This window comes from Dermacentor variabilis, chromosome 1 (genome assembly GCF_050947875.1).
Source record: "Dermacentor variabilis isolate Ectoservices chromosome 1, ASM5094787v1, whole genome shotgun sequence".
NCBI classification, from domain to species: domain Eukaryota; kingdom Metazoa; phylum Arthropoda; class Arachnida; order Ixodida; family Ixodidae; genus Dermacentor; species Dermacentor variabilis.
The window spans coordinates 75,849,806-75,868,458 of NC_134568.1; the positions used below are offsets into that span (position 1 = coordinate 75,849,806).

Below are 18,653 nucleotides of genomic sequence, written 5' to 3' on the forward strand. Positions count from 1 at the left end.
TTTCAGTGTATACATCTTGGTTTTTCCTATGTCAAGTTTCTTTCTCACTGATTTCAGGCTGCGTCCATTTTTTACGGCTTCTTCAGTCTTTCTCACGCTGTAATTTCGAATGTCACTTATTTTTGCCTTCTTGATCAGTTTTGACAGTTCCACGAATTCTGTGTTATCTCTTGAGTTGCACACTTTCATTCTTTGTCGTTTCTTTATTAGGACCTTTGTTACTTGGGAGAGCTTGCATACTGGTTGCCTTGGTGCCTTACCTCCCACTTCAACTGCTGCCTTTGAAGCCAGCCTAGTTAGGATTTCATTCATTATCTCTATATCATCATCTTCATTTCTCTGTTCTAAGACTGCATATTTGTTTGCAAGTACCAGCCTGAATTTGTTTGCTTTTACCCTTCCTGCCTCTAGGTTGACCTGTTTCTTCTTGACCAATTTTACTCCTTCTCTCTTCCAATTTAGGTTAATTCTAGCCCTCGCTAACCTATGCTCACTGCACTTTACCTTGCCTACCACTTCTACATCCCGCACTATGCTGGGGTAACCCAGTGGTTAGCACATCCAGCTCCCAGGTGTACCTGAGGGCCATGTGTTCGAATCACAGTTGCAGTAATAGTCAGTTTTTTTTATTGCGATAAAGACTTGCCCTTAAGGCATAATCCTTGGTACGTATATGTGTATTATATGTGTGCTCTGAGGCCTGTGTTGTGTATGAATTGAAGCAGTGTTTTGTGGAATCTGTTGTCATGTATCCAGCGGTCATAGCTGGTTGTCACACTCTAGCGGAGGCCGGCTTGCAGTAGGAGATGCGAGCGTTCCGATTTTAAACCAGTACATGTCCATATTAAGTGGCATGCATCTGTTTCCATCACAGGAACGGAACAGTATGGACACGTAGCACCCAGTGGTAAATGCGACCAGTTCCACCTTGAGATAACAGCCGGTGTAAGGGCCACCCCGGCCCGAAGCCTCCTAAGCACAACTTCCTCCGCCCTAGTATGGTGGAGGGGGAGGGAGCAGACACCCGGTGGGATAAGAGCGCGTGTGTCCTGCCGGAGAAAATTTTTACGGGCTCGGAGCGAGTTAAGGGGTTGAGGTGGCAGGGTAATAAATAGGCGGAAGATCAGGATTAGGAGGGCAGTGTGCCTGCTGGTCAGCAGCAATGTTGTGAGGGTTCGCTGAATGGCCTTGAATCCAGTGTACCTTGACGCAAGTAGCTGTCTTACTATTCATAGTGTGTATTGTCTCGCAGATTTCCATCGCCTTATCAACCTTCTTGAGTTCCTGAATAGCCGTTAAACAATCAGTGAAGATATCTAGTTGCTTGATGGTAGGCAGCTTAGATGTCGCATCTTGCACAGCGTCGTGGATGGCTTGAAGTTCCATTGCTAGAGCGCTGGCTTCAGCAGATAAATAGCGCTGGTGGCCGCTGATGAAATTATGCGTAGTACTCAGGAATGATGTCCTTCCGCCGTCTGGGACAATGGCAGCATCCGTATAGACTTTGCAGGTGTTAGCGCATGATGCATCGACGATATTGTGTTCGTCAATAATACCTGTTATATCGCTGCGTCGTTACTTCATTGGCTTATTAGTTGTGATGCTGGTGAATTCCCAGGCAGGCATTGAATAGGCCTGATTGTCAATCCGAGAGCCGCGTTGAAAATGAGCATGCAACGCAGCGACAGCCGGAATAAGTTGCTTTTTTATTTCACGTGCTTTTTCACGTTGCAAAATTAGCTCTGCAATTGTGTTGAGCTGGGCATGTTCCTGTAAGGTTGGTATCGGAGTGATGCGGGGCAGTGCTGTGATTGTGCGCATAGCATCGCGCTTAATCGTCTCCAACTGTGCCAGCTGTGCCAAAGTCAGCCGTCGAAATTATGCCTGATATAAAATTCGTGGCTGCAAGACTGCACGCACCAACCGTCGAGCTACGTCAGTACGAGCTCCAGCTGCTTTTGCTGCAATGCGACGAATAAGGTGAAGTATTTTTGTCGAACTCTGTCTGGTTTTACGGAGCCAGTGTGCGCCACTGCCAGAGTGGTGAATATCGAGACCCAGTATGCGGACCTCAGAAGCCTCAGGGATTGTCACTGCGCCGAGTCTAAATGTAAAGGGGTGCTGCGTGATTCTTGTGCGTCCTTTCTTGTTGGCCACCACAATACAGCTTGATTTTTGGGCGGAAATGTCCAACCCTGCTTTCCGAGCGTAGTTGTTCAGAACATCAAGGGCTTCTTGAAGCTGTTGAGTTTTTCTAGATATATCTTCATGCATGGACCACAAAGTGACGTCATCCGCATAGATTAAGAACCTCACGTCTGGAATCCGATGTAGTTGCCAGGCTAGAGGTATTAGAGCAACGTTGAAGAGAAGAGGAGCCAAAACCGAACCTTGTGGGACTCCTCTGTTCGATGTGAAGATCCTTCTTGCCTTCCATCTACTGTAATCGCAAATGTGTGATTCTGAAGGAATGAGTAGATCAATCTTATCACCCGCGGTGGAAGTCCCAGGTCGATGAGGTTGGCTATAATGATTTCATGGCCTATATTGTCATAAGCTTTCGTTATGTCTGTTGCTACTACCGTGCGCACAGCGTGACTGTGTGGTGAAACCTGTAAAACATCGCCTGATAAGATAGAAAGTCCTTCTTCAGTTCCCAAGTAAGAACGGAATCCAATTTGAGCAGGATGATATTTATCATGGCGTTCAAGCCACCAGGAAACACGTGTGGCCAGCATCTTTTCAGCGAGTTTGCAGACAGTTGAGGTTAGTGAAATTGGGCGTAAAGACTGCAGGCTATTTGGAGACTTTCCTGGTTTCAGAATCGCGACAACAATTGAATGCTTCCAATCAGATGGAACGTTTCCAGTCTCCCATACTTTATTAATAGCCTGAAGAAGTGCGTCGAGAGCTGCTCCTTCCATGTTCTTGAAAACCTCATAAGGAATACCATCGGAACCAGGTGTTGTTCGTTGCTTCGAAGTTTCAATCGCCGCTATTAGTTCGGCCATGCTGAAAAGGCTGGATATTTCGGATGTGGAAGTTGTGTCAGACTCATCAATTTCGGGGCAGTTTATAGGTGACGCTTGATCGTATTTCGGGAAAAATTCTCTAGCAGCGTGTTCTGCAAATTGATGTGGCGAACTCTGCATCGCTTACCTAACTCTAGCTGCAGAGTCAGGTTGCTTATGACCGCGTTCAATTGACCGGAACGTATTCCAAAGTGCTCTGTTTCCAATGCCCGATCCAAGATTCTCGCACGACTCATACCATCGTCGTCGAGAAAGTTGCTTTTCGTGCCGACGCGCCTTCGCCGCTATATGGTTAGCACGTGCACGGCTACCTGGTGCATCGGGATTCCTCGACCCATACACTTCTGCATGACGTCACTTTGCCCAAAGTTGCAAAAGGGCGAGGTCCGGTTGAGGTTGTTCCTCGTCAACTGTGGTTACAGTGGTCTTCCTCCGTAGCAGTTCTTGCAAAGCGGGAAGAATTTCTGAGGGCTCTGAGGGTACTTTATCAATCGATGATTCCCGAAACTTATCCCAATGCGTGACGGTTATTCGTCGTCGAATTTACTTTATGCACGTTCTGTGCAAACCAATCATTATTGGCATATGATCACTTCCCCATGTATCTGGTTCCACCCGCCACTGCGGCATTCCAGGACCCAACCACCACGTGAGACCTGGAGCGTTTGTTCTAGATACTGCGGGTACAGCACAGGTAGCCACAGTGGGATGGTTCAACAGTGTAAAAGTGGCATCGCTCATGATGTTTTTAACTTGGTATCCTCTTCGGGAGTTGTACTTGTACGCCCATTCTCTATGTGGGGCACTGAAGTCTCCACCCACGAGAATAGGAATTCCCGGGTACGTAGACCGGAGATGGGCTATCCACCCCAAGTTCAAACGTGTGCGCTGTGGTCTGGCGTAGAATGACACTAGAATGACAGGAGCCTTCACTGGTCGTGTCAGGACCCCGACAACTTCTTGATTACCACTACACCATGGCTCCAGATCAATCACTGTGTGAGCAATATGCGATGATATATAAACTGCGGCTTTTCCCGGAGCTGAATCCATTGTAGTAGCACGTCTATCTCTAATAGATGGGTTATGATACCCATTAAAATTGGACAGGGAGCATAGCTTATTATGCTCTTGAATAAGCAGTGCCCATACATGTAGCTTATTGTATTGAAGCTTGATTTTAATTTCTCCTAACTTGGAGCTTAGGCCCCGACAATTCCACTGTACAATTCCATCCTGTGACAGCTGCTGCAGAGAATTAGCCATGATGCAGGCAATTCTGAATGAGCAACGTTAGTTGAGCAAGTTGATCTAAAACTGCTGTCCAAACAGCTTAGTTGACCTGTTGTGCCGGACGGGGTCCAGGCGTAACGGTGGCATTCGCAGTGGTTGATGCGTCACGTGTTGGTCCTGTTTTCTGACGACGCAGAATTACCAATTCTTTATGTTTGCGTAATTGCTCAATCTCTCTGGCCAGTGCGTCTATACGAGCGTCAATGTCATCATGGTCATCATCCGACTGATACAGAGGTTCCGGTAATTTCTGTTTCTTTGTCTGCGACTGCTTGCCACGTTTAAGAACAGAAGAATACAGTTGTGTTTCTGGGGCTTTTTCTTCTTCTGCCAAGAGCATCTCTGGCTCTTCTGCAAGAACCTCATAACGATTGTGTGTTGTAACGATAGTCGTTTTTGGTATAGCCTTTCGTATCCGTACTGTGGTCTTCTGTTTAGTCGGACAATTTGTGCTTGTCATATCGTGCTCATCAGATTTACATAAGCCACATCGATATCGTGGTTGGCCTTCTGGTGTGAGCTTTTCTGGATCAATAGTACGCTGTGGGCAAAATGGCTGCATGTGTCCACGTTGAAAGCAGCGGTAGCAGAATATTGCCCGAGGGAGGTAGGGTTTAGGTCGCAATATGCAACCATAGTAATAAAACCGTTCTGGGATACATTGAGGACCCTGTACCGTCACTAAGCATGTACGGCTTTTGCCCGTGAATCTTGCTGCGAGCACCCTGTGTGTCGTGGAGGTCAATTCACGACATATTATCTCAGGGGTGTCTTCCGGGTCAATGCCATAGACAACACACCTCTGTATATTAGGGCCCGATGCAAAGTAGCACTGCACAGGTAGGTGTTGATCTTCTGACAGCGGGATAGATGTTAAAGTGCACATTTTCTGCACACCACTGAGAGATGTCAAGTGCACAGTGATCGAGTTGGTAGATTTATATGCTGCGAACCCTTTGCATCCAGTGGTTTCAAGAGATTGGTCGATGACCCTTTGGACATATTTTGTGGCTACTGAAGTTATATCCTAGCATGAAAGGGGGCGTATATTTTGTTTTCACGTGGCCTGCGAGACCGGGCGGTAGCTAAGGGTCACCCAGTCTCAAAGACCATTTATTTAAGTGTGTGAGCATTAATTGGCTGCCCTCAGTGAATTTTATCAACTTTCGCATGTAACACCCACTGCACTCCAAAACTTAGGTGTTGCACCTCTTAGTGAAACCATCAATGAATATCATGCACTCATCTGTTAGCAGGTCTGTATGCAGGTCCTTTGTTCTTGTACAAAGTTTATAATTTCTGAAGCTGAAGAAAGGCAAGAACACCAACGCTGCATGATTGTTGAATAGACAACACCGCGGGTCAGCGGGTCTCCTACGCTATAGCTTACCTGTACCGGGTGGGACCGGTAGGACCAGCCTCCGTGCTCTGCAGTCTGTGCATGCTCAAGCTCTGCGAATATTTCTTGGCCTTCCCAGGGGTGCATCCCCGGCAGCAACAATAGCCATCGCAGGATCACCCCATCAATGCCTACATTCAAGTCGACGCTTTAAGGGCACATCAGGCACTTCGCCCGACTTCCATCGCATCATCTCGCCTCCCTTCCTGCCGCTCGACCTCGTTCAGCGTTTAGCAGGATTATTGCCACCAACTATAGAACTTGAGCACCAAACTTCACGGCTGCCGCACGACCGTCTATATCGCTGTGGTGTCTGCATCTACTCCAGGCCCTACTTGTCATTCTTGGCATCAAAAAGAAAACGGAGATGTCATCTTCGCGCTCAAACAAACTGTGCTTTCATTCCTACATGAGAAGCACAGAGAACGCATCTACGTTTATACGGACGGTTCTGTCTCCTCCAAAAGTTCAGCTGGAGCAGTAGTAATTCCCGCAAAAGATTTCACCATCAAATTCAAGACGTCTCACATTACATCATTGACGGCTGCAGAACTCGCAGCTACTCGTGCTGCTCTGGAGTTTATTGGTCACAAATCACAGTCATGGTCCATCTTTTGTGACTCGAAGGCAGCTTTCCGGTGTCTGCTGTCCCTTTTCAACCACGGACATAATATGCAATTAGTCACAGACATCCGACTACTCCACCATCACGCAATCCGCAAGGGCCACAACATCCTCTACCAGTGGATATAGTGTGACTGCGGAATTTCGAGAAATCACAGTGCAGATGACGCTGCCAAATCGGCCCACGATGGTGCCCATATTACACCAATGCCGCTGTCAAGAACAGATGCAGCCACAGGGCCGCTATCTTGTACACGTTCGAAAAGCCGACGTCCGATTTCGCCTCGCGCGATTGTCCAGGCTGCGCCAATATCGCGGCCTAGGCCAATCTAGTCCAATCGCGTGAGGCGAAATCGAACGACGGCTTTTCGAACGTATACAAGATAGCGGCCCAGGTCTTCGCTCCCTCGCACGCGAGCTTACGCAGACTCTGTGGAACACCAGTGAATTCACGAACGCACGTCTCCACAGATTGGATCCACGTCTGCAACTCCGTCTTCCACCATGGTTAACACGAGCGGAAGGAACACTTCTGTGCCGCTTGTGGCTCGGCGTTGTATTCACGAACGCCTATTCATTCCGGAATGGAATGGCCGGCAGCCCTACTTGCGACACCTGCGGTTATGAGGAGACGATCGAGCACCTCCTCTGTGACTGTCTCCGTTACAATGTGTCAAGGAAAGTGCTCGCGACCGTGGTCTAAACATTGGGCAATCACCCCTTCACAAAAGAAAAAGTTTATTTATTTATTTATTTATTTATTTATTCATACAATACTGCAGGCCCAAATGGAGGCCCAAGCAGGCGGGGCAGAATACATAAATATTTACATATGCACGTATAATATAATATTATATATATATGTATGAAAAAGAAATACGAAAGCAATGTAACGTATGTAAATATCAGAAAGAAAATGAAAGCGACGACTAAGTAAGATTAAGAGAAGCTACACTAAAGGAAGACAACTTGACAAACATTAGATCAGTATCACACGCATATATGAGCACTTGCAACCAGATGACAGCAGTTCTAGGATACTGGTCCAGACGCGTTTCGGCACTCAAGGCCTTAAGGGCTCCGCTCAAGTTTTGAAGCGCTTGTGAATTGTGCGACCGTCTTTGAATGTTGTACGACGTAGCATCGCGTTGTTGTTTGAATTTTTCTCAGTTTGTTTCCTTCTTTCACCTTTTATTCCTTTTATGCTTTTGCCCAGCACAGGGTACCTAGCCGGTACTTACACTGGCTCACCTCCCTGTCTTTTATCGCCTTTTGTGTGTCTCTCTCTCGACTTCAATATTGTCATGCCCGTTTCAACATACTTCAGAATCAACCGCAGTAAAAAACGATAGCTTTTAGTCTCGACACTGGTTTAAGGTAATTCGTCTGGATTTCGCGGCGTCTGTTGCAGCTCATCACCATGTTTGTCGTGATAACGTTTCCTTAGCAGAATAATCCCGCAGAAAATAAAACTGCACTGTTTCCCGCCCAGTATTCGATTGCGGGTTTGTGATGGATAGGGAGTCCTACAATGTCGTCATCGGCGTCATTTTCGTTATCGCAGTGCCATCATGGGACATGATGGAAGCTTGAGATAGTTGGCTTGACATTAGGAACGGTAAAGAGGAGCGTGAAATACGTGGACAAAACAAAAAGGGAGGAGCACACAGGCGCTATGTTCGAACACACGCTGTACCTTTCTGTGCCCGAATACGTCTCCCTTTGTGAGCACGCACATCTTCCCCTCTGCTTCATCGTTCCTAGCGTCGTTGGCCGTCATCATGGTGCCGTCATCGTCGTAGTGGTCGGGACAGCTATATCGCTGTTTTGGGTGGTACTTAACGCTTTTTTTCGTTTGAATTGTTTTACCGACGTGATATAAGGAGATGTTGGCGCACAAATACGGCGCCGGTTACTCCTTGGCGTTTGAATATGTGTTACATACAAGATACAGTTGCAACAATATGCCACATAGTTACAAAAAAGTGGCGTAGTCACATACAAGTCAATATAACAAGACGAGATTAAGAAGACGCACTTAAAGCAATAATGCGGACAGCGGTGTCACCAGTAAGAAATGAACTCTCAAGCAACGATGCTAAGGACAATAATATCACAGATACACCTTGACAACAAAAATATACTATTCTCTTAAAAAGAAACGGCCCTTTACGTCTATACTAGTGTTTCCTCTTTTTTTCTTTTGAATAGAGATGACAGCAAACGAATTCAGCTGCATTTTCATGCCCCATTATCCCCTAAAGATGGATGGCCCTCGGTATTCTGTCATACCATAATTCATCTCTCACTGCCCAATGAGAACACGAACCATCCTATCAGTGTGGTTTAATTCATTCATTCATTCATTCATTCATTCATTCATTCATTCATTCATTCATTCATTCATTCATTCATTCATTCAATTCATTCATTCATTTGCAGGTTTTCTAACAAGGTTGTATGTAAGCAAAGCAAAACACATGTTATGGACAATAACGCGCGTTTCGTTCGTGTGATTTACGCATCGTGCACCCCACCATCTTGCGAGATGAGGGCAATCAATTCGATATCAACATCACTGTCGCAATAACTGATGCAAAGTACGAAAGCATCAAGCAATAATGCACACACACACACACACACACACACACACACACACACACACACACACACACACACACACACACACACACACACACACACACACACACACACACACACACACACACACACACACACACACACACACACACACACACACTAGCGATCGCAGGCTACTTCGATCCGGAGCTTACTACGCTATTTCGAGTGAAACTACGAAACGTTAAGAGAAAGCTGCACAACCGTTCTAGGCGAGAGGCGTTCGGGGCCACACAAGCGTAATGCACCGCCATTGCTCATGTCAGGAAAAGCACGTAATTTAAACAACTTTATCGGTATCGGATTGCGAAGGTCGGCAGGAGAATTTTTGTCCAATCGTAATAATACATTATTTTTATTTATATTTATTTCAATACCTTAATGACCCTATTGGACATCATATAGGGGTGGTGACGCTAGTGTGGGGGGCGGGGCGGGGGCGAATGATCACACACATGCAATTTCAAACATGAGAAAAAAAAGTCAGAAAACAGCAGCATCACTGGAGGGACTGCATCATCATACTGTCCTTCCAGAAACAACCATTCATATCACCACATAGAGTCTTGAGATGGTCTCACGCATTTGGTAAATACTAATGTTTTGAACATAGAAAACACAGTTTTACGTCGTTACGGGATTTCGGGAACTCGTATGGAAAAGCTATTCTGTAGCGGTTTGACAGCATTCAGAATGCTCCCCACTGTGTTCTATTTAATTTATACTGGACTGCATTGATTTCGCGTCGGTTACTTCTCTGCCTGCAAAGTGGGAAAGCCAAGAAGCTGCGCCAGGCGGGTTAAACATTGTGCTGAACACAGGACGACCTATGCAACTTTGTGAATCGTCTACCCTGCTCAAGACGAAGACGCGTCAGCCAACTGAAGAAAACGAGGAACGACAGAACCCCCCTCGCTTCCAGACGCTATCACCAGTCTCGAGCGCAGCGCTAACGTCGACAGCGACGCACATCGATCGCCGCGGTGGGCTTTCCTGCAGCGCTCGCACGTCCTTTGCCAGGCTTCGTGAAAACGCCCGCGCGCGCGCTCACCGCCGCCGCTGCGGGCCGCGCACGCTATCTGCGCTCGAGCTGCCGCCACAGTGTCGTCGTCGTTGCCGGTTGATCAATCGATCAACATCCGGGCTCGCGCGGGAAGGCCCGCCCCGGCTCGCGCGTGCGCAGCAGGAACGCGCCGCCGCCGCCGCTCGGACCACGTATCGACCCCAGCGCGAGCGTCCCAGGTCCCGTTAGTTTACGCGGTCACGAAGGACGAGCAGCCACCTACTTAGGCCCGGAGAGAAAGCCAGCCGACGCCGCTGCTGCCGCCACTGCCACCGTGCCATGTCCGATCTCGCCGAGCGCTCTTCCGGTTAAAACGCGCGCGCCCCAAATAGCTAAGTGCGTCCGCATCGCGTGCATGAGCGGTACAGACTCATCGTCGGGACACCTCGGCCCCTTTGACCCCTGAAGTCGCGCTAAGGCTCGCGCTCGCCGGTTTCGCTAGACCGGCACCGCTCCGGCTTTCGGGCTGCTTGCAAAGAAGGCGGCTATCTTCTCGTGCACAGACACCCCGTGCCGCACTGTGCAAGCCTCGAGTGCGCGCGCGCTTCGCTGAAGGCGGTGCACTAGAGACTTCTCTGTCGTCTGCTCGAAAAAAAGACTTCTTTCCTTTCTCCCTACCACCTGTGATCCCGCAACGATGGCCGTCGCCAGCAGTACGCAAGTATCCCTCGTAGGAGTTGTTCTCTTCACGCTGATGTTTGTGCACAAAGGTAAGCAACGTTTGGATGAACCGCTATTTGAGCCCTTTTTTTCCCTCTTCCGTGCGTTCTTTATACGCGGTGAATGTGATCGGCTAGACGCTCCCACTGCGCGGAGCGCTGTTGCAACTTTCGGAAAAGGTCACCGCCTATATGTCGGTCGCCGGGGATATAGGTCAAAAGTCGAGGCGCAGGAAATAAAGAGAGTAAGCTGTGCGGGGGGCATGGACGTATGTGGCCATGCTGGAGCGCGTAATTCAAGTTAGTGGAGTCCGCGGTCGCTAAGGCAACAAAACGCATAGCGTTCCGCTCGCGGAAGACGGCAGAACTTATCGGGACCGGCGAGGGGGAACTCTGCGTGAGAAAAAAAAAAAGAGAAGAAAAATGCAGCAAATGATCGCGCCCGTTTCTACTGAGGACAACTTTCAGGCACAACGATGCCGGAAAGTCTTGCTTTTTTTCCCCTCTGACCTTGGGATGTGGATGTGCGCCGTAGGGAATAAACCCTACGACATTGTTCTTCGCTTGAATGTTCAGTTTCGTTTCTTGCTGTTTTTCATACATAAACAATAATAAAAAAGGAGCACATTGTGCACAACGAATGCCAAGCGGAATGGTTCCTTCGTTAGGCCTAGATGTGACCTTTAAGGCTGGCCCCAATAAGCCGTTTCGATCAGCCTACATACGGCGGTCATATACACTAAAGCGATCTATATACGGCGTGCCAAGATCCTTCCGGACTCCTTGAAGTCGGTTTCTTTATTTTTGTTTTCTTTTTTCCCACAGAGTGGCTCTATCGATTCTGTTTTTGTTCGCGGAGGCCGGCATTAAAGGGGTTTACGACGTCCGCATAAGACCAGTCGCTGACATTTTACGGTCTTAAATAGACAGGTTACTCGAGAGCCCGCTCATCAGGCGGCGCGGTATCTTTAAATGCACCGGAGCAATTTGTTATCTTAACTGACGATCTGTCTTCGGGCTGTGACAAACTGTTTGGTCGCGCGCATACATGCGGGGGTCCTCGCTCTGACAGAAAACGGGACCCTTGAAGTAGCCACTGTCGCTCCTGGCAAAATCAGCAGGAAAAGGAAACCCACATAGGCCGAGAATTTGCGTCCAACTCCCGTCCCCGTTTTAGTGATTCGATGTTCGGTGCGCATTTATTTTTCGTTTCTGTATAATCCTTTCCTCTCGATACTTGCTGGCCTGCAAGGGACGTCAGTACAATAGTTTCAGTTCTCGAACACGACTTCACGCGTGCCGGGCCAGTTTCAGAGAAGACCTTCCAGCCTTGGAGGCTTCCTTGGGTTCATAAAACCAAGGAAGCCTTAAAAGCTGGACTCACTGGAAAAATACTCGCACAACTTTTCGAATAGTAAAAGCCACCGGCTCGCGGTTTTGTTACGGAGAATGTGTAGCAGCCTAAGAAGAAATTTGACTTTGTTTACTTGGTACAGTCCAGGATGAAGACAAACGTAAAAAGAAAGAAAGAAAAGAAATAAATAAAACTTGGGATTGCTGTCCGTCTTGGCGTTTTTCTGAGCTCGTTCAATCAGCGAAGCGGTATGTAATCGGTCGGTGCGAAGCGGTCTGTATATAGGTACGTGCTTTGGTGCGGAGCTCTGTTACATAGGTCTCTGTGGGAAAGAGTGTCCTGTCGTTCATAGCCGTATGTCTATACAAGAATTGATCTCGCCCAGAGTCGTATTTCGCGCAGCGGTAAGATTATTTGTAAGCAGGGTACTTTCACTGGAACAATAACATTAAGATTGATACCTCACTAAGCAGGTAAGTTGTGTTATGCAAGTACATTGCGCGCGTTTGAAAAGCACCACTTTTCGAACACATCGCGAGTGGTCTTCTTCTTGAAGACACCGCAGGCCTGTAGGATCTTTGCTGCAAAGTGAGTTTAGCGCGAGCTGCATGATAGAAAATTAACAGAGGTATGTCTCGGCTCTAAAAATAACGTTGTAACGCGATTAACACATCGGATCACCGTAATTTTGTATAAGCGAGATGGACAAAAAGAAATGTCCAAGAACTGTGTAAGTTTCCGTGTATCATGGACCATAGCGGGAATTTTCTGACTCTCCTTGAGTCCAATAAATGATGCTGTTCCGTTCAGTGATGTGCCCCCAGTAAAACAAAAAAAAATTTTAGTCATCGGGCGCTGTCATGGCAACGACGCTGCAAGCGTCTGTGTCAGCTCGGTTGCTATGGCAGCGGCCACATATTGGATGGTCTTAGGCTTAGCGTCCATGCAAAGTGCCAACCATTCTAAGTCAAAACGAAGGTGGGTTTGTGTGCAGAAGAGACAGCCATCTCCGGAGACATTTGCCGGTCTCACTGATACACATAGCTAAGAACGAAGCAGAAGGCGATTTGAACATGCTTCATTCCTTTAAAAAATATATCTGTTTCATTCGTTGCGTCGTTTGTAAGGAGTGCACAAATGAATACAGCGTAGTTATTTTGAATCGATGGACATGTTACTTAGTATATCGTCCCCATAATTCAAAATAACAGGTTGGAAACACACACACACACACACACACACACACACACACACACACACACACACACACACACACACACACACACACACACACACACACACACACACACACACACACACACACACACACACACACACACACACACACACACACACACACACACACACACACGCACGCACGCACGCACGCACGCACGCACACACACACACACACACGCACGCACGCACGCACGCACAGCGATGGCAGATAGCGCAATTCTAGTTCATGAGCTCGCCTACCGAAGCGGCGGACACTACCTGCACAAAAAAATTGAAATGCATAATCGCCTAATTAACAGAAAAGTAACTAATTAAGTTCCAAACTAACTATCTTATGTCTCGTATTGCAATTTACAAATTCTAGTCGTGGAGTTCGGAAGGCGGATCCACTTGGAACGAATTCTGAGGATGACACCAGTTTTGAGATATCAATTACCGAATTTTGCGGAGAAATAAATGCACTGGCGTTCCAGTTACTATGTTAACATAACGTCATTTATGCATTCAACCACAAAAGTAACTGGAACGTCAATGAATTTCTCCGCAAAGTTCGAGAATTAATATCTGGAAACTAGCGTCATCCTGAGAATTCGTTCCAAGTGCATACGCCTTGCGAACTCCATGGCAGGGATTTGTGAATTGCTATAAGCGCCATAAGGTAATTAGCTCAAATTATTTGTTTAATTTCGTTAATTAGTGGATTATGCATTTCATTTTTTGTGCAAGTAGTGTCCGTCGCTTCGAGCAGACCAGCCAATGAACTAGAATTGCGCTATCCGCCACAGGCAACCTTTAAGAATTTTTGAAAGTGTCCGCCGAAACGCCCTGCATTTAGCGCTTGTTCGCAAAAAACCACTGCTTGTTTGTAAAGTAGTTTTACCATGTATATATACACATTGTGTCTGTTAGCACGCATTTCAGCTGCCCGTGTTATTTCTTGGTCCGTCTCGACTACCTGGCCTCTGTAGTCCACTCGAGCTTCCTATAAAGGCGCACCGGTCACGTGCTTGAGCGCAGGCCTGCGTTCTCTATCCAGCATTCTCAACCGTGATTTCAAGACTTTCCTTCAGCGCAGAGTAAAGGGATAGACCCGGTTTGACTCGCACGGATGTCGTTAGAGTTGTGGTGTCGCTGAAAAATATGAATTTAGGCGTCCTTGCAGAGGGAAGAGCTGTGTGGGACGAACTAATGGATGGCTTTTTTGATAGTTTTACCCACCTAGCGCTGTATAACACGATTTATAAAGCACGGTGCTATAACGTTTTGCATTCCGCTCCCGTGAGAATGCGACCGTAGCGGCCAGAAATCGAACAGGCAACCTAATGCTAAGCAGCAGAACACCATAGCCATTGAACCGCAATAGCGGTTGCCATGCGATCTTTACTATACAAGTTCTGCTAGGGTGGAAAAAAAGTCATAGTGCGATCTCTTCACCAGATGTATAGGCATGGAGGCAAGGCAAGTGCATGAGGATCTTTCTTCCTTTATTTCTCTCTCTCTCTCTCTTTCTTTCATTCGTTCTTTCTTTCTTTCAAAACTCAGCACTGTTTCGCATTTGAAATAGTTACAACCTCTTATCGCAATTTTCACATCACGTCCCGCTCTGCGAGCTTGATGCTGTGAAGTGGCGGACGGAGGGTCATATAGCCCCACAGACAGAACGAAATTAAAAAAAAGAGAGAAAAAGAAAAATGGGCTACTATGTATCAGTTTCACAAAGCTTTTGGTTTCGTAAGAGCTGTCTGTCACTAATCGACACCTTTGATGTCAATTCGTTCGTTACTACGAATGGCCGGCGTCCTCTACACCACGTGCAGACCTCAATCACATTATATAGGCATGCCCATCAGCTCCAAGCAATATCACGCACAGCATAAGCCACAACGCTAAAATAAGAACCCCTGAGCAGTGGGAGGCTACACTGCTGAGCGAATGCCCAGAAGACCAGCTCTGGGCTGTCCGGCTGGCGGAGGACGCCGCTACGGTTCGAGACCTGGCCTGCGTCTAACAGAAAGGGGAGCGTTACGGGACTAGCATCTCGGACTCTCCATTCCAATCTCAACCCCAGCAGGGACTTTTGAATAAAGATATTTTACCTCTTTCTCCCTCTCTCTTACGAACCATTTTCTGTCGTCAGAAATGAACGAATTTTCGAATCTAAGTTCGGAGGGGGGGTTCAGATGGCTAGCGAGGGTCTCAGGCCGAAGTTGAGCGCTTCAGGTCACCTCATGCACGTGGAAGCAGACGTGGAAGCTATAGATATTTGCTTCCCGCTGTAAAATACAAAGGCTATTCTATGGCGACATATAGCGTACGCCTTGACGTATTTGTTCTCGAAGAACTTCGTCTAAGCTTCAGTGGTTGATAGCATTGCTAGTAGTCGAGTAAATGTAACACGGAATTACGTAACTAACTCAGGAATTATGAGGATCTAGAAAAAAACAATATGGACAAAATAAAGGTCGAATGCAAAGCTCGACGTAAAAACACGAATTACTGAATTCTTTCAAAAACGAGGAGAAAGGGGGTTAACCGAGGGGCCCGATTTTTATTAGTCATATCATGAGAAGCCAACAAACACTGACACCAAGGATAACATAGGGGAAATTACTTGTGCTCAATAAATGAAATAAAGAAACAATAAATCATTGGAAATTAAAGTGGATGAAAAAACAACTTGCCGCAGGTGGGAGCCGAACCCACAACCTTCGCATTTCGCATGCGATGCTCTACCAATTGAGCTACCGCGGCGGCGTTTCCCCATCCACTTTCTTGTGTATTTATGTGTACTTCTAGAACCCTGGGAGTGTTAGCCAGCGCCACCACTCATAGACCTTGGCGGCGGACGTGGAACGTCGTTTTTGCCGCAGGCGTCACGAGAACGTGATTTTTTTGGGTGAAGGCAACTGGTCAATAAACCCACATATGCTACCTGAAGGCATCAATGTTGCCGGGTTCGAGACCCTCGTTATGTAATAAACGAGGAGAAAGGGGGTTAACCGAGGGGCCCGAATTTTATTAGTCATATCATGAGAAGCGAAATGCGAAGGTTGTGGTTTCGGCTCCCACCTGCGGCAAGTTGTTTTTTCATCCACTTTAATTTCCAATAATTTATTGTTTCTTTATTTCATTTATTCAGCACAAGTAATTTCCCATATGTTATCCTTGGTGTCAGTGTTTGTTGGCTTCTCATGATATGCATTCTTTCAAGCAGCATACTGATCACGCGCCCTCGCAAGGTGACCTTTCGAAGTCTGCCACTGTCTTCTCGCCGGAGCGATTCTCACTGGAAGACGTGTCGCTGTAGATCCTGCGTCTAACGAACACTCTTTCCGTAACCTGCTGCACTTCGCGTATCTGTTGCTGCGATAGACGAACGTGCAGGCAGCTCTCGCAATTTGAAGTTTGAGCATTCACTTTGCGACTTCAGGAGTGGACTCCCAACGCAGCAGACACACTTCCACGAGAGGCACCGCTAATTTCACGAGAAGCACAGTTATGAATGCTGCAACTGCAGCGGCTTTTTCTTTAGTACACCTTTCTCTTTATTTTTTCTTCCGTAGGTATACGTGAATCCGCAGCCGCAAGCACACACGTATTTCTGACGTATGTTCGGCGTGACGTTGATTCGCATTGGCGCGCTCACCGTCAGCGTGTCTTCTCACTCCGTCCGTTGCGTGGTCTTGTGATGTGCTTTGAAACAAGGATACGGGAAAGAGTTGGGGGCGGGGGGTGTATTCTGTGAGTGGGTACCTAGTGGACATGTCCATTTCGTCTGCTGCTGAAGGGCAGATTGGCTTGGCACGCCTGTCTCCTTCTCACGCGTACCCCAGCCCAGCCAATCAGAACTTCAGGAGCAGACAAACTGGACATGTCCATTAGGTGGAGACTTACAGAGTACCCCAGCAGCGCTCCTTCCGCCTTTTTGCGTCCTTTCTGTGCCGTCTGTCTGTCTGCAGTGCTTGCCGCCGCCATGAAAAGTTAGTTGGGGAAAGAGACAGCTGCGAAGAAGAAAGCACTTGCAACCATTAAGCAGCTTCACGTAGGTGGTTGACATCGGTGGTGGTGTTGCATGGCCTTCTGCCTTCGTCGTGAGCTGACACCGCGCTCGTGGCGAAGGGGTGGGTCAGCAGCCACGCCCCATTCGGCGGCGCGAAGGGACGCATCGCAGCCGCTCCCTGCACGTCCGCCCCGCGGTCCATTAGGCCATCGTGAGACCGCCCCGGACCCGACACGATGGTGTGAGCGTATATATATATATATATATCCAACTGCGGTGCACAGCATCTTGTCCTGCCGCAATTTACTCGTTCTTGCACTCTCGCTATTGGAGCGACTTGTAGAATATTCTAGCATCCGGCTGGCGTGGCTTTTGAGAATCGGCGGTAAGGCGAAGGCAATGGGGTTATTTCTAAAAGACATGTTTTTTGCCGCAAGTTAAAACACACACAAAAGGAAGACACATAAAGACAACACGGGCCGTGTACGACAACACAGGCCGCCTGTGTTGTCTTTATGTGTCTTCCTTTTGTGCGTGTTTTAACTTGTGGCAAAAGAACATGTCTTTTAGCAAGCACCAACTAGGCCAACAAGTAGTTCTGGTGTTGTTTCTTTCTCTCTCATTTCGTTCCTTAATTAGACTTGACTGGATAGACTTTGGCGACCGCGGATGATGGGTGCGTGTTGCACCTTTTCGTTCGCTGCAAGAAACCGCTAATTGCAACTAATGCGAATGCTCTCATTGAGCAGTGAAACAAACAAACAAACAAACAAACAAACGCACTAAGCAATTACAACTTGAACTGATGCTGCTTTGACGAGGCATCTTTAGTTTGCCTTCGGTGCTTTCGAGGTACGGAGCATGCTGCATTCAAGTAACGATAAGCCACATGTGCATCCGAACAACTGTGTCGTTTATTTTTTTGTGCTCGAACTCAATTTGGTAGCTCCGCCGAATGAGAGGCGCACGTTAGAGAGATGCGAATAGTCTGATCTCCTACAGAGAGAGAAGAGGAAGGAAGGGATGGCAGATTACTCATTCGGTTTGTTATGTATATTTAGCTTTCCAACTTTGCAGGGTATATAACACAAACTCGAAGAAAATTTCGCTATACAAGAATAACGGATGCCACGATTATCTCCGCTTGTATTTCTTGCGTTTTTTTGTCAGCGGGTTTGCACTCAATGCAGGGCTCAGGAGCTCTCCACGGCGATGGTAGCCTACAGGCCGCCACCATAAACTTTTCAAAAATGGTCCGTAATTTTAGATTCCCGCTGGCTGTTACAATCAAGGCTTCCATGCTGATTTCTCTAATCCGGCGCTTTACATTAGGTGCCAAAGCAACCTGTG

General features: G+C 47.4%; 1 protein-coding gene across 1 annotated transcript in view; it reads left to right on the top strand.

Moving 5' to 3' along the window:
* Nucleotides 1-10,118: 10,118 nt before the first annotated feature.
* Nucleotides 10,119-18,653, top strand: part of LOC142579705 (UPAR/Ly6 domain-containing protein crok-like) — a 73,840-nt gene continuing 65,305 nt past the window's right edge. The window contains exon 1 of the mRNA XM_075690191.1: nt 10,119-10,761. Coding sequence (XP_075546306.1) covers nt 10,689-10,761 — 73 coding nt within the window. The 5' untranslated portion in view covers nt 10,119-10,688. The remainder of the gene's footprint in view (nt 10,762-18,653) is intronic.